Here is a 26,287-nt window from a genome sequence, read left to right as displayed (position 1 = left end):
TAATTATTCTGCAAATAACAGCTGAAATTCTAATAATAACAAACATTAGCTAATTATTTATTAGGTACCAGACCCTTTGCTAACTGCTTTATGTGCACGATTTCATTTGATCCTAACAACCCTGAGATTATAATACCCCCTTTACTAATGAAGACACTAAGACTTAGAAGTCACACAGGGAGTAAGTGGTAGAACCAAAATTTGATCTCAGATGTTCTTACTTCAGAGCTCTAAACTACTCCCTAATAAGGTTAAATTGAGACAGGAAACATTTGAAAAAACTCTAATGGTTCTACCAAGAGATAATTCACATAAAACTCATTTTAAGTGTACAACTGAATGGTTTTACACCCCGAAAAGAAACCCAAACCCATTAGCAGTCACTCTCATTTCCTCCCCTTACCCTAACTCCCAGCCCTAGGAAATACTGATTTACTCTGTCTCTGTAGGTAAGCCTATTCTGTGACATTTCATTTAAATGGAATAATACATGGTCTATGTGACTGGTTTGTCTCATGTAGCATAATTTTTCAAGGTTTATGCATGATATAGCATGTACCAATACTTCATTCCTTTTTCTTGCCAAATAATACTTCATTGTATCCAAATACTAAATCTTACTTATCCAATCACCAGTTGGTGGAAATTTTGGGTTGTTTCCACTCTTCACTATTATGAATAATGCTATTATGACCCATTTGTGTACAAGTTTTGCATGGACAGGTTTCATTTCTCTTGGGTATACACCTAAGAGCAGACCTGTTAAATCTGAGGAACTGCCAGACTTTTCCCAAGTGGCTGTACCATTTCACAGTCCTACCAGCAGTATGAGGGTTCCAATATCTCTATATCTCCTTGCCAACAGTTCTTATTATCTGCCTTTTTGATTATAGCCATTCTAGTGAATGTGAGGTACTATGTCATTGTGGTTTTGATTTGCATTTCTCTGATGGTTAATAATGCTGAGCATCTAAACATCAGTTTATGTACTTAATGGCTGTTTGTATATTTTCTTTGGAGAAATGTCTATTCAGATATTTTGCCCATTTTTAAATCAGGTTATTTGGCATTTTACTGATGAGTTCTTTATGTATTTTTAAAACATCGTATGTATTTATTTCTTTGAGGAAGAGAGAGTACACAGCAGGGGAGAGGAGCAGAGGGAGAAGAAGCAGATCCTCAAAGGGAGGAGCAGGGAGCCTGATGCAGGGCTCAATCCCAGGGCCCTGGAATCATGGCCAGAGCCGAAGGCAGACACTTAACTAACTGAGACACCCAGGTGCCCCAAATTCTTTATATTTTAGATACAAATCTATTATCAGATACGTACTTTGCAAATTTTCCTCACTCTGTGGGCTGTCTTTTCCTCTTTCTTTTTTTTCTTTTTTTAAGAGAGAGAAAGCATGAGAGAGAGAGCAGAGGAGAGACAGAGAATCTTAAGCAGGCTCCTCGTCCAGCACAGAGCCTAACATGGGGCTTGATCTCACAACCTGGAGATCGTTATCTGAGCTGAAATCAAGAGTCAGACGGTTAACCAACTGAGCCACCCAGGTGTCCATCTTTTCACTTTCATGATGGTGTCCTTTACAGCACAAAAGTTTGTTTCTTATTTATCCACTTTTCTCTTTTGTTGCTTGTACTTCTGGTGTCATATCTAAGAAGGCTTTGCCAAATCCAAAGTCAAGAAATTTTATGCCTATGGTCTTTTTCTATAAGTTTTCTAGTAGTAACTCCTATATCTAGGTGGTGGATAAATTTGAGCTAATTTTTTATTTGGTGTGAGGTACAAGTTAAAACTTCATTCTTTTGTATGTAAACATCCAGTTGTCCCAGCACCATTTGCTGAAAAAACAATTCTTTCCACATTAAACTGTCTTAACATTAGAGCTAAACATTTAAAAAAAATTTGAAACCAGAAACATGAAACTATTTAGTACATAATCAAAAGTCATCCCCATAACCACCCACCATGTACCCCTCCCCCACAAAAAACAAAGGAGGGAACTTCAGTTGCACGAAAGTGCATATTTACCCTAATTACTGAGAACGTCATTAATCAATCGTCACACTAACTTTTAAAAAACCATTAACTGATATCAATATAATTCAGGATGTAGAATAAAGCTAAAATGGAAAGTAAAAAGAAAGGGATGCCAAAATAAGAGAGGAGAGGATGCTCAGAGAGAAATTTATAGCTTTAAATGCTTTATTAGAACACAAAGTTTATGAACAAGAATCTAAGCTTCTACATAAAGAACCTATAAAGAAAAGGGCAAATTAAACCCAAAGCAAGCATAAAGAAGGAAAAAATAAATGTAAAAGCAGAAATCAATGAAACTGAAGTCGGAAAAACAACAGAGAAAACCTGTGAAACAAATGCTGTTTCTTTGAAAAGATCAGTAAAACTGATAAACCATGAGCTGGATTGGTCAGCAAAACAAGAGAGGCACAAATTGCCCATACCAGAAAGAGCTACAGACCTTACAGATATTAAATGGACAGCAAGGGAATATTATGAACAATTTTAGCCAATAAAATTGGATGAAATGGAAAGACTTCTTGAAAGACAAAACAAAACTAACAAAGCTTACTCAAGAAAAAAAGACATAAATCTTAAGAGGATTCTATTAAATAAACTAAATTCATAGCTAAAAACTGTCCAGCAAAGATAACTCCAAGCACAGATGGCTTCTCTGGTGGATTCTACCAGTTAAGAAAGAAATTACTGTATCAAAGTATTACAAATCTACCAGAAAACAGAAGAGGAGCAAACACTTCCCAACTCTATTTTATGAAGCCAACATTATCCTGATTAAGTAGTCATTATAAGAAAGCTACATATCATTATGTCCCATGAACACAGATGCAAAACTCTCAACAAAATATGTCTGAATTTGAATCCAGACATGCATAGTTGGTTCAACACCCAAGAATCAATCAGTGTAATTCACCCTACCAATAAACTAAACAGAAAAACCATTAAGATCATTTCAATAGATGCAGGAAGAGAACACCTGATAAAATTCAACATCCATTCAAAATATAAACTTTCAGTACACTATCAATAGAAGGGAATGTCCTCAACCTGATAAAAGGGCATTTCTGGAAAACCTACAGGCTGAATTGCTTTCAGGAACAAGGCAAGGATGTCTGCTCTCACCACACCTATTCAGCAATAAACTTATTATAGCCACTGCAATAAGGCACGTGAAAGAAATACAAGGCATACTGACTAAAAAGGAAGAAATAAAACTGTCTTGTCTTTGCAAAAGACATGATGACCTACATAGACAATTCCACAGAATCTGCTACCAGAATATGTGCATATAAAAAGGTCACAGGATATGAGGTCAATGTATAAAAACCAATCTTGGCTCTGGATGGCTCAGTCAGTTGAGTATCCGCATTCAGCTTCGGTCATGGTCTCAGGGTCCTGCGATTGAGCCCTGCATCAGGCTCTCTGCTCCGTGGCAAGTCTGCTTCTCCCTCTCCCTCTCACTCTGTGACCATTCTTGTTCTCGTTCTCTCTCAAATGAATGAATAAAATCTTCTAAAAAAATAAAAAATTAAAAACCAATCTTCTTTTTTTAAAAGATTTTATTTATTTATTTGTCAGAGAGAACACAAGAAGGAGGGAGCAGCAGGCAGAGAGAGAGGCAAGCGGAGGGAGAAGCAGGCTCCCCACTGACCAAGGAGCCCAATAGGCACTCGATCCCAGGGTCCTGAGATCATGACCCAAGGAGAAGGCAGACACCCAGCGGATTGAGCCACCCAGGCGTCCCTAAAAACCAATCTTATTTTCTACACTAGCAAAGAACAAAAGGAGTTGGAATTTTTTTTTAAAACATTTATTTATTTGAGAGAGAGAAAGAGCAAGAGAGAGAGAGAGCAGGGGTGGGGAAGGGCAAAAAGAGAGGGAGAGAAAGTACTAAGCAGACTCGGCGCTAAGTGCAGAGGCCAACAGGGGGCTCAATCTCATTACCCTGAGCTGACTGACAACCTGAGCCAAAGCTAAGGGTCCAATGCTTAACTGAGGCACCCCAGGAAACTGGAATTTTAAAAAAGCATCTTTTACAACAGCATTCCCAAAACATGAAATATTTAGGTGTAACTCTAAGAAAGGATATGTAAGAATTATATGCTGAAAATTATAAAATTTTGATGAGAGAAATTAAAGAACACTTAAATAAATGGAGAAATATAATATTTTCATGAATCAGAAGATTCGATGTAAAAATATCTTGACCTTCAATTTGATCTACAGAGTCCATAGATTACAATAAAAATCCCAGCAGACTTTTTTGCAGAAACTGTCAAGCTGACTCTAAAATTTATATGAATAAGCAAAGCATCTAGAATCCCAAAAATTTTTTTTGGAAAAGAATAAAGAAGTTTGCAACTGACGTGGATAGAGCTAGAGAGAGTTTTATGCTAAACGAAGTAAGGTAAAGAACAATGAATACCATTTGATTTTACTCAAGTGGAATTTAAGAAACAAAACAAATGAGCAAAGGGTAGAAAAAAGGTGGGGAAAGCAAGAGAGGCAAACCAAGAAACAGATCCTTAACTGTAGAGAGTAAACTAATGGTTACCAGAAGGGAGGTAGGTGGGGGAATAAGTCAAATAGGTGATGGGGATTAAGGAGTGCACTTGTGATGAGCACCAAGCGTTGCATGGAAGTGTGGAATCTCTATATTGCATACCTGAAACTAATATTACATCCACTATATGTTAACTAACTGGAATTTAAATGAAAACTTAAAAAAATAGAAAAGAATAGATGGAAGACCCATAATAATTGATTTTAAGAATTACTATATGGATACTTTAATCAAGACAAGGTATTGGTGAAAGGAGAGACATACATCAACAAATCAGAAAACAATCTCTAAAAATAGATCCACACATATACAGTCAATTGATTTTTTAAAATAATTTTAATGATGCTATATTTCGCATATACTTCACCCTTTTCAACTGTATGATCCATGGTCAACTGATTTTTTTTTTATAGATTTTATTTATTTGACAGAGAGAGATCACAAGAAGAGAGAGAGAGAGAGGAGGAAGCAGGCTCCCTGCCTAGCAGAGAGCCCGATGTGGGACTCGATCCCAGGACCCTGAGATCATGACCAGAGCCGAAGGCAGAGGCCTAACCCACTGAGCCACCCAGGCAGCCCTTGGTCAAACTGATTTTTGATGAAAGTACCAAAGTAATGCAATGGATAAGGTATACTTTTTTCAATAAACAGTGCTGAGACAATTGGATATCCATACATAAAAAAATGAACCTCAATCATACCTTGTAACATATTAAAAAAAATAAACTTGAAATAGATTATAAGCCTAATATAAAACCTAAAGCTATAAAACTGATAGAAGAAAACACAGAAGAAAATTTTGTCACTTTTGACTGGGCAAAGATTTTTTGGATAGGACACAAAAAGTATAAAAAGAAAAAACTGTTAATTAGTTATCAAAATTAGAAATCTCTGATCTTCAGAAGATACTGTTAAGAGAATGAAAAGCCAAACTACAAACTGGGAGAAAATATTTGCAAAACACTTACCTGATAAGTGATGTATGCCAGAATATATAAAGAACTCTCAAAACTCAACTAAAAAGAAGATTCAAACCAATTTAAAAATGAGCAAAAGAAGGAGGAAGCAAATAAGCACATGAGCAGATGCTCAACATCATTAGATATTAGGGAAATGCAAATTAAAACCACCTAATAAAATAGTTTTAAAACAAAAACTGATACTACCAAGTACTGATAAGGAAGAGAGAAACTGGAACTCCAATACAGTGCTAAGGAATATAAAATAGTCCAGCTACTTTGGAAAATGGTTTCGAAGTTTCTTATAAAGATAAGCATGTATCTTACCATATGACTTACCATATGACTCAGCAATCCCACTCCGGTGTTTACAAAAGGAAAGTGAAACATGTCCACACACAAAGACCTATACACAAATGTTTACAGTGGCCTTATCCATAGGAACTCAAAACTGAAAATCACCCGAATGTCCTTCAATCATTTATAGATTTTCAAAAATATGATACATCCACACAATGGAATACTACTCAGCTATATAAGAAAATAAACTAATATAAGCAACCAATAGACAAATCTCAAAAGCAGTAAGGTAGAACAGAAATTGGCAAATTTTTTCCTGTAATGGAGCAATACAGTAAATACTTTAGGTTTTCAGACCATATAGTTTCTGCCACAACTATTCAATTGTGCCATTGTAGTGTGAAACAGCCATAGTGAAAACAGCCATAGACAACAGGTAAACATGAGTGTGGCTGTAATTTTGGTTTTTTTTGTTTTTTGGTGGGTTTTTTGCTGTTTTCTGAGAAAACTTTATATACACAGGTAGCAGGCCTGATATGGCACCTGGGGAAGTAGTTTGCCAACCCCTGTGCTAAATTCAAGAAGCCAGACACAAAAGATTATATTAATCCATTTATATGGTGATATGGAAAAGGAAAACATAAAGAGACAAAAAAAATCAGTGGTTGTCAAGTCAAGGCCTGGGGGTAGGAGTAAGGGATTACTTAGAAAGAGGCACAGGGCAACTTTTTGGAACGATGGCAATACTCTGTATCTTGATTGTGGTGGTGGCTACATGGCCATATATGTTTGTCAAAATTCATGTATCTTTATATCTACAAAAGGTGAATTTTACTGTATGCAAATTATGCTTCAAGAATCCTATCTTAGGGAGGGAGGGAGGGAGGGAGGAAGGAAGGAAGGAAGGAAGGAAGAAAGTGAAGGAGGGAAGAAGGGAGGATAAGGTAAGATCAAGGAAGAAAGGAAGGAAACCAGCCAGCCAGCCATTCTTTGGTCCCTGATTCAAATAAACTGAAAGAAAACAAAAATTTTTTTTGAGACAATCAAAAATCAAGGAATTATAAACACTGACTGGGTATTTGGTGATGTTTTAAAAATTATTTTTCATATTTTTAATATGTGATAACCACATTGTAGGTTTTTTTAAAGTTCTTACTTTTAGAGATACACACTGAAATTCTTACAGATGAAATTATATTATATCTGGGATTTATTTTAAAATAGTCCAGTGAGGGGAACAGAAGTACTGATAATTTTTGAAGCTAAGTGGGTAAATAGGGGTTCATTATATTATTCTGCTACTTTTATGTATGTTTGAACATTTCTACAACAGCAAAATTGGTTGGTTTTTTTGAAGAGAAAAAAAAGTGTGTAAGAGATAAAAACCATAAAAACCATAAATAATGATTATGCAGTTAATGTATACATAGGTCAGGTAGATGAAAAAATGAGAAAAGCTAGAGTGATAAAGTCTGGGGCCAAAATCATTCACATCAATTCTGAAAAAACATGTGAGGTAAACACACACACTGCTCATCATTCTCTTAAGACCATAAAACTGAAGATACAGTTGTATACTTTCACATATCTTTATAAACAATGCATACACAATGTGGAAAGAAGTTAGATATAAAATGAGCAATTTCTTAAAATCCATAAAACACTGAGGTATATAATGATAACAGCCAAAACACAACAACAATAACAAAAATACTGTACTTTCTGGTTCTGGTATAGTCACTACCATTATAACCAAATCTGTTTCTAATTTCAAACTCTGTCTTTAGTTATTATTAAGAATTGTATACAGAATTTAATGAGAAAATAGCAGCAAGAAAGTAATAGGAGACTTTTTAGTAATATTATAGCAGAAAAAATAGCTGATAATATCAGAAAAATCTGTTTTAACTAGGCAAACTGCTAAAGAAGAACATATACAAAAAACTGATGTTGGAAATAGCTTTAGAATATCTGACCTTCTTAATCTTACAACAGCCTAAGTGGAGATATTATCTAAGAATAAAATCAGATATTAACTATACCCATGGTTTTCTTCATAATATTGTAGAATACTCCACCCTGCTGGAACATGTGAGGAAGCCCCTTTGCATAAGACCACACATCTTCTCCTGTAAAATAAAAACAGATATAGTATTAGCAACAAACAAAAGAGTTCAACCCAAGGTTGCTTAATGATTAACTTCGAACAGAGATTGCAGAGCAGATCTAAATGAGTGACAGTGCTTGGTGTAATATAAGGAGATGATACGGAGTGATGAGACTGTGACAAACTAGAAAATCCATGGCCCATCCCAGCCACTACCAAGTGCTGTCATAGAAGAGTATAGGCCCAATATTTTACGGCTTTTCAGAAGCCAGAAACCTCAGTTTTTCATGTGAATTCTCCCAATTTTTAAATGTAGGAACTAATTAAAAAATGTCTTTAAAACTACATGAGTCAATACTGGGCATATTAAATTAAACAAAATATATCTGAAGACACCAACTCAAAGGAAAGTAGTTCATAACCTTGAACTAGAGGAACAGAGGTGGTTATTGAAAAATACTCATTTTTAACAAGTAGAACACAGAAATGTGTATTCTCTATTTGTTTAAACCAAATAAAAAATAGATGAAAGGGTCTACGGAGAAAAGTAAATAGGTAGACTAAAGATAAGTAATTAATGTTGTATTGTGTTATTCCAAAGTTGACTTTCTTAAAAAGAAATTTAGGGGGAAAATGCCTTGTTGAAGAGATTCAAAATAACCTTAGAAGTCTACAAAATATCCACAAGCAAATGACCATTTCACAAAAATATTTTTTTGAGAACATCCTTGGCAGTGACTATTTCAATAAGAAGTTTCAAATAAAAAGACCGATAGTCACTGTTCAAAAAGTTAGTGAAGAATAGAAGAACATAAAAATTAGTTAATTTTGAGGATGCTGGGTGGCACAGTTGGTTAAGCATCAGACTCTTGGTTTCAGTTCAGGTTATGGCATTGTGGGGTCAAGCCCTGCATCAGGCTCCACACTCAGCTCAGCATGATGTCTGCTTGGGATTCTCTTTCTCTCCCCCAAACAAAAATTTTTTTTAAGATTTATTTATTTATCTTTTTAACAGAGAGAGTACAAGCAGGGGGAATGGCAGGCAGAGGAAGAGGAAGAAGCAGGCTCCCAACTGAGCAGGGAGCCCAATGCGGGGCTCAATTCCAGGACCCCAAGATCATGACCTGAGCTGAAGGCAGATGCTTAAGGACTGAGCCATCCAGGTGCCCCAATAAATGATTTTTTTAAAAATTACTTTTGGTTTGTGGAATGACTGTTTTTGTTTCTTTATACTTTCATTATTTTCTAATCTGATAATGATAATACCATATTTACAGTCAGGACCTTTTTTTAGTTAATATTAACAAAGATCAATTTTTATTTTTCATACTAGAAAATTTTACTGGATCTCACGTTTGAATGGAGGTTACTAATGATGTGGCTTAATCATTATATACATGCAATCTCTCAGAGTTCTAACCCCTTCCCACATTTATAAACAAGAATATAAATTTGCATGGCAGTTAGCTAAAGTTTAGAGTACTCAATACATCAGTTTAAAGTATGCAAATTTTAAAAGCCTTGGCCCTTAAAGTTTCAGTTAACTAGTACATTTACTTAAACACAAACACTTCATTCACTAATGATACAGTATCACTGGAATATGGCTAAATTTAAGGGTGGACATATGAATTTGATTTTAAATTTTGAATATTAGTAAAGCCTCCAAATACAGTAGAAGTTCTGATTGTTGGACTTATCATTAAACTTCATGTGGATAACTACTTCTTTTTTTTTTTAAAGATTTTATTTATTTATTTATTTATTTATTTATTTATTTATTTATTTATTTTTAAAGATTTTATTTATTTATTTGACAGACAGAGATCACAAGTAGGCAGAGAGGCAGGCAGAGAGAGAGAGAGAGAGAGGAGGAAGCAGGCTCCCTGCAGAGCAGAGAGCCCGATGTGGGGCTTGATCTCAGGACCCTGGGATCATGACCTGAGCCGAAGGCAGAGGCTTTAACCACTGAGCCACCCAGGCGCCCCAGGTGCCCCAAAGATTTTATTTATTTATTTGACAGAGATCACAAGTAGGCAGAGAGGCAGGCAGAGAGAGAGAGGAGGAAGCAGGCTCCCCGCTGAGCAGAGAGCCCCATGCAGGGCTCAATCCCAGGACCCTGGGATCGTGTCTTGGGACTAAGGCAGAGGCTTTAACCCACTGAGCCACCCAGGCGCCCCTGGATAACTATTTCTATGGCAATAACCTTTCATTTAGTTATCAATGTTACCTTAAATGTACTAAGTATTTTATAAAATACTCAATATAATTTATTTGGAAAACACATAAAAATTATATAGTAGTGTGGCGCCTGGGTGGCTCAGTTGGTTAAGCCTCTGTCTTTAGCTCAGGTCATGATCCTGGGGTCCTGGGATTAAGTCCCTCATTGTGCTCCCTGGTCAGCAAGGAGTTGACTTCTCCCTCTCCCTCTGCCTACTACTCCCCCTGCTTGTCTCTCTCTGTCAAATAAATAAATAAAAGCTTTAAAAAAATTATTTGGTAGCACTTACATTTTTTTTTGGTAAAAGTCTGAATAGGTCTCAAAATTTAGTGAATTCTCCCGAACTGACCACCACTAAATACTAGTTAAAAAAATGACATTTCCTAGTATTTTACATACCTTACTACTCCTTATTTAAGCAGGCAGAACTCTAAGAAGTAAGAACTCTGTTGGAGTGTTTATCAACCTTGTTTTCATTCTATCTCTCTAAGGATCCTTTTTTAAAAATTACTCCTAAAGGTCCCTTTAAAACACTTTGCTGAGCAGCCTCCTCCATGGCACTTGAGTACTACAGATAGACAGATATACTGCTTATCTGTTTATATACTGCAGTATATCAGAGTTTTACTCATTAAATATTTTGTTTACCCTCTCTCAAGAACCAAACTTCACCCCCCTTCAAAGCAGTATGTGGCCTCTTTGAGTATGCATGCTCTGTTGCTTTAAGGGAAGGATAAATAAATTGAAACCTCTATTATCTACCCAGCTTTGAGCAGGCACTTTACATAGCTTAGTTTTTTCATCACAATGAAGTTCTATCTTACAGAAAAGGAAACAAACTAAGCAATTCTCCCAAGATCAAACAGCTTGTAAGTGGCAGAGACAGGATTTGAATCCAAAGCTTAAGCCATCCCTTTCCACTGATACTAAACCTTTACCAAAGGTCAAATTGTGTTACAACATATATGACAGAACTATCCAGTTTTTTCTTATAGAAACACATGGCATGTAAAGAAGATGTGGGATATATACATATATATACGTATGTATATATACACACACACACAATGGAATACTGTGCAGCCATCAAAAAACAAAATCTTGTCATTTGCAATTAAGTGGATGGAACTAGAGGCTATTATGCTAATCAAAATAAGTCAATCAGAGAAAGACAATTATTATATGATCTCACTGACATGAAGAATTTGAGAGGCAAGGTGGGGAGTAGTGGGGGAAGGGAGGGAAAAATGAAAAAAGATGGGACCAGGGAGGAAGACAAACCCTAAGAGACTCTTAATCTCAGGAAACAAATTGAGGGTTGCTGGAGGGTTGGGGTGGGAGAGATGGGGTGGCTGGGTGATGGATATTGGGGAGGGTATGTGCTATGGTGAGTGCTGTGAATTGTGTATGACTGATGATTCACAGACTTACAGCCCTGAAACAAATAATACATTATATGTTAATTAAAAAAAAAAAAAAAGGAAAGAAAGAAAAAGAAATCCATGGCATCAACAACTGGTTGGGAAGAAAAAATAGACAAATTATTTCCTTTGGTATACAAATACTTCCACTAAGTCATGTTTGTTGGTAACAGAACCAAGAAAAGAGATTAGAGATCAGGAAGCAGGAATTGTTACACTCTGCACAAGTGCCCAATCAGCATCATACTGCTCTCCACTGCATTTGCCCTCATCAGGTCTATAATTACCTGGTTCAGGCCTGTCTCCTGCCTGCAATACCGCCATCAGCCCCTAACTAGCTTTCTCTCCAATCTTGTTATCCTCAAATCTCTCCTCCTTCTGAGTTATACCTTTAATGGTTCCCCAAAACCATACCATAAAGTCCAAGTTCCTTTTTCATGGCAGATAAAGGCACTCAAAGAGTCATCCTTGCATTCTCTCCTATCTCACATCTCTCACTGCACTGTAACTTCACTTTTATAAAGCAACACCACCAAACTGGTCTGGTTCCCAAAGGTCAATAATTGCTATATATTCTTTAAAACTCAATTCAGGTGTCACTTCCTCTTGGATTCTTCAGAGAGGCAGGTAAGTAGACACCTGCCTTGTTACTCCTATACAGGAGATGAGCACCACAGCCCTCACTGCCCTGCAGGTTAATTTACTGTACTTTTCTGCTTCCCCTTCTAGACTGGCTTCTCAAAGTCAGGAAAAGGTCAGTGGTCTATGTGACTTCTATTCCCAGGGCCTGACACAGTGCTAGGTAGAGAGCAGCGCTCTCAACATGCATTGAAAGAATATAAATGAATGAACAGTATAAATGAGGTTTTTTCCTTTTAACAACTCCTGAAAGAAGTTCAGAAAAGCTTAAATGAAGCTGCACAATGATAACTGTTCTTCAGTGTTAATATAGATAAAATATAACTAATGGAACCATCTATACCTCTTCATGATTCTAATTAAAAAAAAAAAAAAAAAAAAAACCGACAGCAAAAATGAAAGGGAAGGGCGCCTGGGTGGCTCAGTGGGTTAAAGCCTCTGCCTTCGGCTCAGGTCATGATCTCAGGGTACTGGGATCGAGCCCCCGCATCGGGCTCTCTGCTCAGCAGGGAGCCTGCTTCCTCCTCCTCTCTCTGCCTGCCTCTCTGCCTACTTGTGATCTCTGTCAAATAAATAAATAAAATCTTAAAAAAAAAAAATGAAAGGGAAGACTTTCAGTTACAAGTTTCCAGTTTATCAAATAAGTTATGAGGATGTAACGTACACATGTACATATTAACTATAATTAGTAGTAATACTATATTGTATATTTGAAAGTTACTAAAAGAGTAGACCTTACCAAAAAAAAGGAAAGAATTATTTTTCTACCATTCCATTAGAAAGCAAACTCTAAGAGAACAGGAATAGCTTGGTAAAGCATCTAGCAAATATTATATTCACTAATATTTTTGTTAGTCCCCAATTAATTTTACTTTATAATTCATCTGTTTCTTCACAGTAAACAATAAAGTATTTATATCCAACACATTGTGTATAGATATAAATGTAGAAAGTATATGCCACCATCATCAATAATCTCTGTTCACATTTCATCTTCCTCAAATCCTTACTCCTGAAAGTCTTTAGTTCTCCTACCTAAATAGTAGTTATAAATGGCAGTAATATTACAGATGGTTTTTCTTACGCTTTATCTGACTTTTTTCCTCTTGAAGAGGTAATTTTTAACTTTCAAAAAGTATGTTAAAGTGAAACACTTTTTAAAATATCACATTTTTCTAGCTTTTACTACTACTAATAAAACCATGGTGTTAAAGTGGGCTTAAAAGCTCATCATTCCAATTTTCTTAGTGAATTTTTAAAAAGCCAATTTGAAGTTTCTACTTTGAAATTTATGAAGTGAGCAAATTTTAAAATCTAACATCTATATGAAATATAGATGTTTTTAGTGAGGTATAATTGACAAACATTACATTAGTTTCAGGTGTATAACAGTGAGCGATTTGACAACTCTATAGGTTATGCTATGCTCACAACAAGTGTAGCTCCATCTGTCACCATACAACACTATTACAATACCATTGACTATATTCCCTATGCTGTACCTTTCATTCCCACGACATTCATTCCATAACTGGAAGCTGTACCTCCCACTCCTCTTCATCCATTCTGCTCACTACCCCCAACCCCATGACCATCAGTTTGTTTTCTGAATTTATGGGTCTGTTTCTGCTTTTTTTGTTTTTTAGATTCCACATATAAATAAAATCATATGGTATTTTTTTCTCTGTCTGACTTATTTTACTAAGCATAATACCCTGTAGGTCCATCCATGTTTTCACAAATGGCAAGATCTCATTCTTTTTCTATGGCTGAGTAATGAAATATCTTTTTAGGGGCATCTGGCTGGCTCAGCTGGAAAAGCACTGCAACTCTTGATCTTGGGGTTGTGAGTTTGAACCCAGAGTTGGTTGGTAGGGAGTATTAAATAAACTTAAAAAAGAAAGAAGAAATACATTTTTTTTTTATTTGACAGAGAGATCACAAGCAGGCAGAGAGGCAGGCAGAGAGAGAGGAGGAAGCAGGCTCCCCGAGAGAGCAGAGAGCCCGATGTGGGGCTCGATCCCAGGACTCCGAGATCATGACCTGAGCCGAAGGCAGCGGCTTAACCCACTGAGCCAACCAGGCGCCCCAAGAAATACATTTTTAAAGACCCTCCCCCCAAAATACCTAAAATTAACTCTGAACTCAAGTATCTATGACCATAAAATAAACTGGCCAAAATGTAAATTTAAAGTACAGACATGGGACTATTTCTACTAGAAATAATCCTAAAGCTATTGGTTAGCTGAAAGAATTGTTGCCATATCGCCACCCTTCCTGCAGATCCTCCCATCTAAAAATGTATCTGTCTTATCAACAGTCAAAACCATTTCTAAGAAAGGCAGGGCTGTTTCTCTCCTTAGACTGAGTCCCTGAAGTGTAACCAACCCATACAACTTTTAGTGTCATCGTTAGCATTAAAAGATGCATACATCATACATATACAGGCACGCAAACCTGTATGAAAATGTTTTACACACACACACACACACAGTCTGATTTTCTCTAGGAAGTAAAAATGTTAAAGACAACGATCATATTTTACTTCATATGTTTGAATTCTTTGAATATTTAAAAATAATATAATCTTGTAATTGAAAAACTATGAAGGAAAATAAAAGGTGCCAAAGTAGTTGAGTACAGAAAGGAACAGAATCAATGTTTATACCATATGATAGTATAGTATATGTGCTGCTGAAGTGAGCACCAAAGTATGATAGTATAAATTCATGTATAACATACATTTATCTTATATCTATATGCATTTTTCAGGAAGATAAATGATATATAAAAATCAAACAAGTTTCTCAACTCCTGAAAGGCTGCTAACCTTATAGTGAAGTGGGGTAAATATCACAAGCAGTTCAATTCTGTTAAAGCAATGCCAAGCTGACAGACTCTTTTTCACAAATTTGTCTTTATATTTGGAAAAAGAAAATTAACTCAAAACTTAGTGGAATACACTAAGAAAAAAGAAACTAGCCTAGTACTTATGATCAATGATATGTCATGCCTACCACAAAGAAAATCCACCAAAAAACGGTCTACGATGGGGTACCTGGGTGGCTCAGTGGGTTAAAGCCTCTGCCTTTGGCTCAGGTCATAATCCCAGGGTCCTGGGATCAAGCCCCGAATTGGGCTTTCCGCTCAGCAGGGAGCCTGCTTCCCTCTCTCTCTGCCTCTGTCTGCCTCTCTGCCTACTTGTGATCTCTGTCAAATATATAAATAAAATCTTTAAAAAAAAAAAAGGTCTATGAGAAAATTTAATAACATATTTTGTAATGCCAAAGTCACTCACATATAAATAATGAAGATGACAGTCTGCAAAAATTGCTCAATAGTCTGCATAAACTAGATTAAAATGTGAAATATTATAGGTAGAACATTATTTCATTTTAAACTATCATCATATATTCAAAGTGACTAGTTCCATGAATGGTTCATACTGAGCAAAGGACTGATGCATTTGTTGATACAAATAAATAATAATTACAATGCCCTCAGTTGAGATCCTGCAGGTAAGTTTATGGAGGGCAAGGTCTATGTCTCATTCATCTTTGTATCTCCAGCACAATCTCTAGCTCTCCATTCATTCATTCATTCATTCAACAATTTATTTGACATCTAATAAGTGCCAGGCCCTAAACTAACATATCAGCAGCTTAGCTCATATCTGGTAATTCACAAAGTAATTTCTGCATTTTGAATTTGCCATCTTCTAAATAAGCCCTGTCATTTTCCTTTTTCCAGCCCTCTCCAAACTAAACATCAATAGTTCTCCAGCACTCTTTACATAAGGTTGTATATGTGTGCATGTGTTTGTGTGTGTGTGTATACACACAAATATACAAGCATATATATGTATATACACACATATATCCCCAAATTGACATTTTACCACCACATCACTTTTTATTAAGAATATCTTCTAGGGGTGCCTGGGTGGCTCAGGCATTTGGGCATCCCACTCTTTATTTAGGTTCAGGTCACAGTCTCGGGGTCATGGGACTGAGTCTGCATCCGGTTCTGTCCTGGGCATGGAGCCTGCTTGGGATTCTTTCTCTCTCTCCCTGTGGCCCTCCACCCCGACTTGTGCCTTCTCTAAATTAAAAAAAAAAAAAAAATCTTCTACGTAATTCAAATAGTTATAGAAAATCAGAAGGTTAAAAAAAAAAAATGAATGTTTACAGAGCTTACTAACACAGGCCAGGTACTCTCTTACTATTTTATAGCAGAAAATCTCTCAAGTGCTACAGTATGAAATTAATAAAACACTCTTTTTACGCTCAAATTTTGTTGGGAATAGATTTAAACAGATGTATGGGTTTAAAGTGGCAGCAACATAAATGTTGGAGGTAAAGAGGGAAGAGATCATAACAAGAAGACATTATCTTGTTGAACTCACTGCAGTCCATAGTCTAGTATTCAGATATTCAGGTCCAGAAACCTCAACCTAAACTCAAAAAGTGAGTAATTATAAACCAGAACTATATTTTACTGATTTTCACTACAAAATGTATTACGATACTGATCAGACTTAAAAGTACTGATCACAGTCTCGCTCCTGCCAATTTATTTATCTACAATGGAGAACACAGCCTTCTAAGTGAACATAATCTTTATCTGCACTCTCACCTGTCCCTCAATACTTTTATCAGGAAGTTAAATGAGTGCTTAGAATAGATATTTGATGAATAAAGAATCACTGAATGATACAGTTCTTTCAGCCAGGCCATGGTGAGGACTGATGAAATATTCCCACCCTTAGAGATTACCTTTCTAGGTACCAGAATTTTCATGAACCCCAGATGATGTATTTTTTCCCTTTGTACAGCAGTGTATAAACTGCCAAATTCTGCTTTTCAGTTCTTTTTCAATGTTCAATGCTGACCATCCATTCCATTTCTGCTGACATAGCTTTTCTTTAAACATGTTAATGTCATCTATTTAATCCAATCAAAAACATTTCAAAGTGCCTACAATCTGCTGGGTACTCTACTAGGTCACTGAGCATCCAAGGTTAGATAAGAGATGAGCTACATCCTCAACAGTTCGCCTTCTATTGAGGAAGACCTTTTCTTTCCTGTTTTTCACCTGGGAGAGCGCCAGTTTTTAAAGTACCTTCTGCATATACCTAATTTTAGCCATTCTCTAACGATGTTATTTAATTTTCAGAGTTCTGGGAGTATTTTAGTGTTGCCCTGGTACCAACTACAAAGGGTATTTTGTAGAGAAGAGGCAACTAAAGTCTTGGGGAGTTAAGTAGCTTGCCTGAACCACTAAGTTAAGTAGTGGAGCCAAGATTCAAATTCTAGGTCTTTCTGACTCCAAAGATCACACGATCTTTCCTCTATTTCATGAAGTGTCTAAGAAACCAGAAACTAAGAGAGAGAAATACACAGTGCCTAATACATTTCTTGACATATCCCTCAATTCTATGGCTATGTCTGCCAAAATAAAATCAGCAATATCAGTATCAAGTTATAAATGTGTACAGAGCTTTTAGATCTCCTATTAACTTCTAGGCCCCCAAATTTAACAAACCAGGAATAAATAATCTTCATTTTGGTAGGTCAATGCCCAATTCACTGATATTTACTACTCTTAGAAAACAGAATCAAACCCAGATCACTTTTCCAGTTAAAAGCTCTAATCTCAGCAAAAATAAGGCTCTTCTAATATGTAATATAAATTTTAATTCTACTTTAAGCCTTAGTAAAGCATATTAAGAGTGATTTTAAAAACAAAGATTAAACAAACATGTTAAAAGTGCACTGTTGGAGCATATCCCAAATTATCTAAAATCATCATGTAATTTACATATTTGGTTGATATTTTTAATTTATGCTTAATTATTAAAAAGAAACACTTCTTAAGCAACCCTATTAACATCTACCTGTTTCTTTTATTTCTCATGAGTTTATAATAGTTCATTACAATTGATGGCACAGAGTCAGTAAGCATAGGAATTACTTAAACACAAATCCTAACATACAAATAAAAATGTGATGAACTGGAAAAGGAAGAACAGGAAATGGAGGACAGAGACTATTAGGCGGGAGTGCAGTGAGAATATAAACACCAGAAACTGCAATTCATCAAACAGGAAGTCCTGAAATCACATGACATGCAGGAAAAGAAAATTTTAAAAATAAATGAAAAGGGACAAAGTGGGTAAGCTCAATAGAGCCCGGGGAGGCGGGGGAATATTTTTAAAGATTTAAACAGAGACATTATAAGGCTATAAAAAAAAAAATCACAACAATAAATTATATTGAAATAATCTGGTGACAGTTAAGGGACTACTTTCACTTTCTTAAGTTATGTTGTCCTAAATATTTAATCAGTAGAGAATCATGCTAACATATATCCATTAACTGTTAAAACAAAACAAAACCGAAGAAAATAATCTCCTCCTAAACTTTATATATAATCAATTGATGACTAGATTTTTTTTTTTCCCACAAAGACAACAGAAAAACTCAATGCATTATATTCACAATTAAGAAATAACTATCTAGGTTAAAATGATCTTACCCATTAATGTTGCTAAAAGACACAAGGAGTACATTTCCTTGTCAGCTTGCTCCTGAAGTTCCTTAGATAGTTTACCAGTAACAGCAATCTCTTCTTGTCTCACAGTGTGGGCTGAGTGTGCTGCAGCAGACTGACCACCTTCTGCTTTACTTTTTAGAATCTCTATTGTAATTCTGTCACCATGCTGCAAAGGAACTGGCTCCTTTTCCATTCCTGCCTGGGGTGGCATTAACTCTTTAGGAGGAAAGCCATAGCGAATACACTGTAAATAGGGAGGAATGTTAAATTCTCTGGCTATGCTTTCTTGAAGCTCAAAAAAGGTTGTTGAAGACTTAAGTGTAACCATGGACTGTCGTCCATCATTAGTTGTTATTCTGATCTTTTTCTCCTTAGAAGTCGTTGGTGAATAGGGAGCCTTGGTAGGGGTTGCAGGTGCAGAAGATGGACCATCACGAATGGTACTAGGAGAAACAGTCCTGGGCTGACCTTTTTGTTCTTGTTTTAACTTCTCTGTTTTCCGTTTCTGCATTACAGCAGCCTGTTCCGTAATATTCTGTTGAATAGTTCTTTCAGTTTTACTCATGTTTAACTCCTCCTTGTGCAAAGTTTTCGTTTTCTGTCCAGTGAGAATAATTTTAGTTGGGAGCTGAGACTCCGACTCTTGTCCTTGTACATCTCCAACTCTTTGGGCATGAGCACCATCTATATTTACAGGAGTATAATCATCAGGATTCTTTTTGGCAGTCTGATGCAATATAGTATGGACAACTTTCTGAACCAGGATTTCACTCCCAAATTCACCTGGAAAGTGCTTGGTAACAAGTTTCATTGCAACATCATAAACATTACTATTCAAAGATGAATCACTTTCATACTGGAACCAATATACTGTTTCTCTGACCACTCTTCCACCCCATTCCAAAGTAATAGGAAAAGCTTCTGGTAGATTGTCATACTCTTTACCATCCCAAAAATGTTTGAATCCACAACCACATTTGCCACCAGTGGACCTAGAATTAGTTCTGTCCCCATCCAAATACACAATAGACCCATCTCCTCTGACCCTTCGCACAGAAGTGCCATGGCACCAATTACAAGCTGTCAGGTTACTCAATCCATAGTCTGGTACCAGAACATCTTTCACTGAATCATATGAGCAAACTAAATTGTTCAAGGGAAAGCTATAATTTTTGTCAGGCCTCAGCTGTCCATGAGTACTTTTTGCCAGGTTATACAGTTTCCCTCCTGGAGCCAACCACTCTGGAGGAACATGAAGTTCAGAAAGGGCACCACAGAGCAAACATTTGTGAAGGCGATTATCCATTACTGCTTTTTTAGCAGCTGCTGTGACTTCTTCAGGCTGAACTCCTATCACCCCAGTCCTCCTGTAGAAATACTGATGGACATCAGCAACCAAACTAGGATGGATACCATGTTTGTCCATAAAGACTTCTTCCATAGCAGCAACAAGCCTAAGCAAATACTTATCCTGCAAACTTCTGTCTCCTCCAATAACACAACCACCATCTTCCTCAAGTTTAATGTACTTTTTAATAAGGTCCTGAGGCACACCCCAAGCTTTAGGCAGCAAATTCATAGGCAATTTGGGCAAAGCAGCCCCTTTTATGCCTACCAAGGGGATATAATGGTTTCTACCAGAGCTACTCCATGCAATACAGATTGGTTTGTTCAAATGACCATCTCTCCCTGTGCACTTCTCTGCAGGGATGAGCCCAGGCAGAAAAGTGGCTGAATAATCACCAGAGCTTCTCATGCCACTGAGAGAATCTAGCAGAATAATAGGGCGATGTAATACATTGGCAAGGCCAAATATGTGGATGTTCCTCAAGCCTAAGGGAACACCTTCAGGTGGTACAAACAGAGGGTCACACTCATTGATAATGTCCTCCCATTCAGCGGCATCAATGAAGTCATGGAACAGGGCTTGATACTGGGCCAGGTGCTGCTGAAAGTGTTGTTTAAGATTCTCTCTCAAGGCGTGCCAGAAGAGCTCCCGGCCTACTAAAGCCCGGGACACAGCATGCACCAAGCAGTGTCCATCCCCATCCACGTGAACTGGAATGAGGCATTCCTGGCTTTTATTGGCCCGCTTGATGTCCTCGAGAGTGTCATGCAAATACAGGAGGCTTCCGGAGCGGTCCTTGCCGTAGCCCACCGTGTTAACGTGCTCAGGTTCGATGAGGAAGGCGCGGTCACCGAGTAAAGCGCAATCGAACAGTTCACCCTGGTTCATGTCCCGGAGAAGCTTAGCCCTGCCTGTCTGTTTATCCATTCCATACCGAGCTAATATGGGCGACAACAATTTGCAGTGGTAGTTAGAAAGGCCCATCACCTTTACCAGTTCCGTGTTCTTCTTGGGTGCCCCTGTCACCCCGAGCAGCGCGTTCCGCAGCAGGTTGTGTAGCACTACGTCCGGATCGGTCACCTCCTCCACCCCCAGCAGCTGTTGCTGCTCGTGCCGCTGTCCGCACTCGGTACACTCGATGCTGACAGAACCGGAGGCCGGGAAGAACAGACGCGCCTGGCACTTCGGATCCGGGCAGCTCCCGGAGAGGATTCTCCGGTCTCTCCGTTTCGAGAGCCCCCCCGGAGGAGCCGCCGCCGCCAGGGACGGCGGAGTCTGCGGAGCCTCAGGGGGAGGAGGTGGAGGCGGCAGCGGCGGCGGCGGCGGCGGCTGAGACATACCTCTCGGCTCTCGTGTCTCGCTCCGCGTCCCAAGCGACCCTCAAAGGCTCATAGCCCAGACCCCCCACCAGCCCGACTCTGTCCAGTTCAGGCCCAGGGCGAATCACTTTCCTTTCCCTACCAGCTCCTCCTCCTCCTAAGCGAAGGCGGAAGCGCCGGACGTTGTTTCTCTTCTTACTTCTCCACTGCCGTAGCCGTTGCCCCGAACGTAACGGCCACCACCCTACCCAGCACTCACACTCACTCACTCTCGCTCTCTCTCTCCCTCAGACACACAGACATACACGCCCTCACTGAGAGTGCGCAGGCGCAGCTACCGCTCTGCCCTCTGGGAATTAGAGTCTTGCAGCCTCTGTCCGGGTCGTTGAGTGCTAGGATCTTGGATCCAGAAAGAACTACAAATACCGTGAGGCCAAGCGGTTCAGCTCCCGCGGAGAGGAGGAAGAGGAAGGCAGTAGGAAGGGGGGCAGAAAGGAAGAGTGTCACTCATGTTGGCTGCCGGGAGTTGTAGTTTTAACTGGATCGCCTTTGTCGACTTTCCACTTCTGGGACGCAAGCAAAAGAGAATGAGAGACCACATTTCCTAGGATGCCCTGCGGTGCGTTCAGCCTCACTTCCCCCTTCCGCGGAGAGGTGGATACAGGGAAGCTTGGTAAAAACAGAATTAAAGGGAATGGGTGTCGGAAGCCGAGGGTCTGAAGTTCTCGACTCATAGAAGGGGAGGGGAATGAAAGGCTCTCAGTAAAGAAGGTACAGTACATAAATGTCCAGCGATATGGCGGGCTGGTAAATTGAATGAAATGATCTAATCTAGACTGGAGGTCGTAAAAGAAAAAGGGGGAAGACAATAAATTCTCAGTATGTCTTAAGGTCTTTTTTTTCTGCCACACTTCTCTGTTCTCCTTTCTGCTGCTATTCCAAACCACTGAGGTGCCTAAGTCCCCCTTTCTGCCCTTTTTCCCCTCTCTACTGAGGGTCACTGAGGCGCCATTTGTTTCCTAGTTCCGTGTACATCTTTAAAGTTTACAGTACAAATAACAATACCTTGGATGCGTATAGAGTCGTATATACATACAGAGCCTTTTAACTAGATATAATTTGCTACTTCGGCCCTCTCCTCAGAGAGTTATAACAGCTATCATTTACTAAGTTCTAGTATATTCTTGTCGCAGCCTTTACATACACGATAATTTGATCTTCGTAATAACCTTGTTAGAATCTACGTCCGGAAAGAAAATGACTTCCTCAGGTTCACACAGCCAGTTAGTGACTGTTAGGCATTCAGATCTACATCTGTACCCATTTTGCAGACAGGGATATAGGCAGGAAAGGTTAGGCCAGTTTTATATAAAATAACTAATTTCCCATTACTATTGCTTTATAGTTTACATAATGTGTTCACATATATCATCTCATCCTCCCACTAGTCCTGTAATATGTTACCAGGTATTGTTGACTCCATTTACAGTTGTGGAAACAGAGTAGGAGTTAAGTGACTGACTTGTCCAAGGTCAAATCACTAGTGTATCTCTGATGCAGAGTGCTTTTTACACTAATTTCTACAAAAGAAAAGAGCTGTTAAGCCCAGACCTTTTTTTTTTTTTTTTTGAAGATTTTATTTATTTATTTGACAGAGAGAGATCACAAGTAGACGGAGCGGCAGGCAGAGAGAGAGGGAAGCAGGCTCCCCGCTGAGCAGAGAGCCCGATGCGGGACTCGACCCTGAGATCATGACCTGAGCCGAAGGCAGCGGCTTAACCCACTGAGCCACCCAGGCGCCCCAGCCCAGACCTTTTGTTAAGGCTCTGAGTCTCTTAGTGACTCAAGGAGTGGTAAAGATGTTTACCCTTAAGAAGGCAGCACAGCTTTATTTTATTGTGTGCTTTGAGACTGCCTCTTCATGCAAAACACATTGATACGTTAATTGAAAGCTAGTATTGTTTTAATTATTATTGTACAGTCAGCCCCTTTCACTTATTCTGGAAATTCTTGCTTTCTGAAACCTTAGATAAGTGAACTGTCTCAGAATTTCTGAAACATTTGGCACAAAACAGATACATCAGTGCAGTCCATGAGGTCATTTGAGTCTTCTGCCCCTGCCAAGGGAATTGTTTACCTTATAGGTTTTTTGAGTAAATAGAATTTGATGCTTTGAAATGAACCATCTGTAAGACACTCCTAAAGAGTATTAGTGCTGACTTTCATCCTAATTATTGTCTACAGTTTTCTTCCAAAAAAACATGTTTGAAAGAGAAATTCTTCAAGTGTTTTTTTCTCACCCAATTCTTCCTGGTCCATGCAAAAAATGATGTTACCTTCATACAAGATAGGTAATGTTACGTAAAAGGGATAATTTTCAATAAAGTTTTTCTTAATTCATGCAGGAAAAGTTGTTTATTTCCATTCTGACAACAGTTTGGTGATCTTGGGACTGATTTTTTATTGTTTATAAGTTGAGAAATTAAATGTGCCCATTAAGTGGAAATCACTGTTTACTGTTACTGAGAAGTTACACCTGCAGTGAAATTTTATTCTCCTCATACAGAATCCAAAGCATTGAATTGTGAAAGCTTCAGAGCAAATGAAAGATAATGGTAGTGTGCACACTGGCATGCACTTTTATGTCTTGACATCACCAAGGCAGATTTTCCATACTGATAATACATTTAAACAGTGAAATAGATTTTTTCAAATTGCATCTGAATGTGTCATTCTGAATCATACTTGACAAAATCATACTTGGCAAAACCCTACTGAAGAAATGGGTGGCCTTGCTCTGGCTTGTCAAGCACTATCCATTTGACTAATCCATTGTCCCCATATGAAACCTTGATTAGTTAGAAACATTCTTCCCAAACTAAATCTGACATTTAAGCTCATTTGTTACTGTAGTTCTACTAGTTTTAAGAATGATTCTTTTGAGAGGAAAAAACAAAATACCCTGGCATAAAGCACAGTAGGGGGAAGGGGGGAGTTAAGTTTTCAATCAATTCTGGAGTTAAATTAGGTCATTTAACCTACAAATCACTTATTTAACAAGTCTGTAGATGCAAAGTTCAGAAGGAAGAAAGCTCTCAAATAAAGGGGCAATGATGGGTTTTTTTAAAAATAGTTTATTTGTCAGAAAGAGAGAGCACAAGTAGGGGGAGCAGCAGGCAAAGGTAGAAGCAGGCTCCCCGCCGAGCAAGGAGCACGATGTGGGACTTGATCCCTGGACCCCAGGATCATGACCCAAAGTGAAGGCAGACACTTAACCAATCGAGCCACCCAGGCATCCCAAGGGGCAATGATACTAACCACACCAAGTTCAATATGTGAATTAATCTTTTATAGGCATTTAGAAGGCATGGGTACCTGTAAAGTAAGAAAATTTTGTTAGGACAAAATATGACATGCTGTTTCTTACAAAGCCATAGAAGTGCAGAAAACTAACCTGCTTATGTGAGATACACATGCTTCCTTCCTCTTCTTCCCAAATTCCATGACCTTAATTGTCTAATAACTTTCACAAGAACTTTATGAGATTCTTAATAGTTCTTGTTCTTGTCTCAGTATTCCAGATGGGGAAATGAGCGGAGTCCCTATTAGCTGCTCTGATACATACCTCTTCTACCACTTTTATCCCAGCATCACTTCTATCTGAATTGCCAAAATGTAGTTAAAACCGAAACCCTTTCCCTACCTGCCCTATAAATTTCTAGTAGGACACTTCTAAAATTCCTGTATTGCTGTTAGCATACCTAGTAAAGGCAAAAGCAAGAGGCATCCACTTAAGAGAACAACCATCGTTTTTTCTCTTTTATATTGGAAAAGGAAAGGAATCATAACTTTGGGGATTGTTAAAAGTCAGCCACATACTTTTTTTTTTTTTTAGATTATTTTATTTATTACAGAGAGAGCACAAGAGGAAGGAGGGGGACAGGGAGAGGAAGAAACAGTCACTGAGCAGGGATCCTTGATGCTGGGCTCAATCCCAGGACCCCTGAAGCATACCCTGAGCCAAAGGCAGATGCTTAACCAGCTGAACCACCCAGGTGCCCTAGCCACATGCTTTCTTATATGAAATATACATTTGTACTAAGAGTTGACTATATTCTTCCAGATTTATCTCCCAGTCAGACTTTGAGTCACAAGCTTTTGTTGAATCTCAGGGTGGACATGGACTTAATTACTGGAATAGGTATTATAGGAGCTCAAAGGGACACAGAGGTCATCCCTGACCCAAAGGAACTCAGAGTCTAACAGAAGAAATAGGCACAACCAAATTGTTCATTAATACAGGTAGAATAAAACATATAATTGATCAAAACAATACAAGAAAATAAATTTCACAGATGCTATGAAAATTTTATTGAGGGCTTATTGTAGGGTGGGTGTTTTTAAGAATATTATCTTAATCTTTAAAACAATCCTGTGAGGGGTTTCTGGGTGGCTTAGTCAGTTAAGCATCTGCCTTCAGCTCAGGTCATAATCCCAGGGTTCTGGGATCTAGCCCTGCATCAGTGGAACCCTGTGTGGGGCTCCCTGCTCAGTGAGGAGCCTGCTTCTCCTCCCTCTGCCACTCCCCCTGCTTGTGCTCGCTCGTGCTCACTCTCCCTCTCTTTCTCTCTTTCTGTCAAATGAATAAATAAAATCTTTAAGGAAAAAAAAATCCCGTGACAATGGTAGTATTGTTTTTATTATACAGATGAGAAGATTTAACTCCGGAAGGTTAACATTATTATTATCATCATTATTACCACCCAGCTAGCAAGTAGCAGAGCTGGGCTTCCAGTGAAGGTTTTCTTCCATATTTA

At 38.1% G+C, this 26,287-nt stretch overlaps 1 protein-coding gene across 1 annotated transcript in view; it reads right to left on the bottom strand.

The window, feature by feature from the left end:
- The window catches only part of VCPIP1 (valosin containing protein interacting protein 1), a 31,243-nt gene extending 9,467 nt beyond the window's left edge, over positions 1-21,776 (bottom strand). Inside the window, exons 1-2 of the mRNA XM_047723585.1 lie at positions 18,786-21,776; positions 7,903-7,989 (exon numbers count right to left, since the gene is read on the bottom strand). Coding sequence (XP_047579541.1) covers positions 7,903-7,989; positions 18,786-21,489 — 2,791 coding nt within the window. The 5' untranslated portion in view covers positions 21,490-21,776. The remainder of the gene's footprint in view (positions 1-7,902; positions 7,990-18,785) is intronic.
- Positions 21,777-26,287: the final 4,511 nt, after the last annotated feature.

Source organism: Lutra lutra, chromosome 4, assembly GCF_902655055.1.
Source record: "Lutra lutra chromosome 4, mLutLut1.2, whole genome shotgun sequence".
NCBI lineage: Eukaryota > Metazoa > Chordata > Mammalia > Carnivora > Mustelidae > Lutra > Lutra lutra.
Note: the sequence above shows the minus strand (reverse complement) of the source record. Positions and strands in the feature narration are given on the sequence as shown.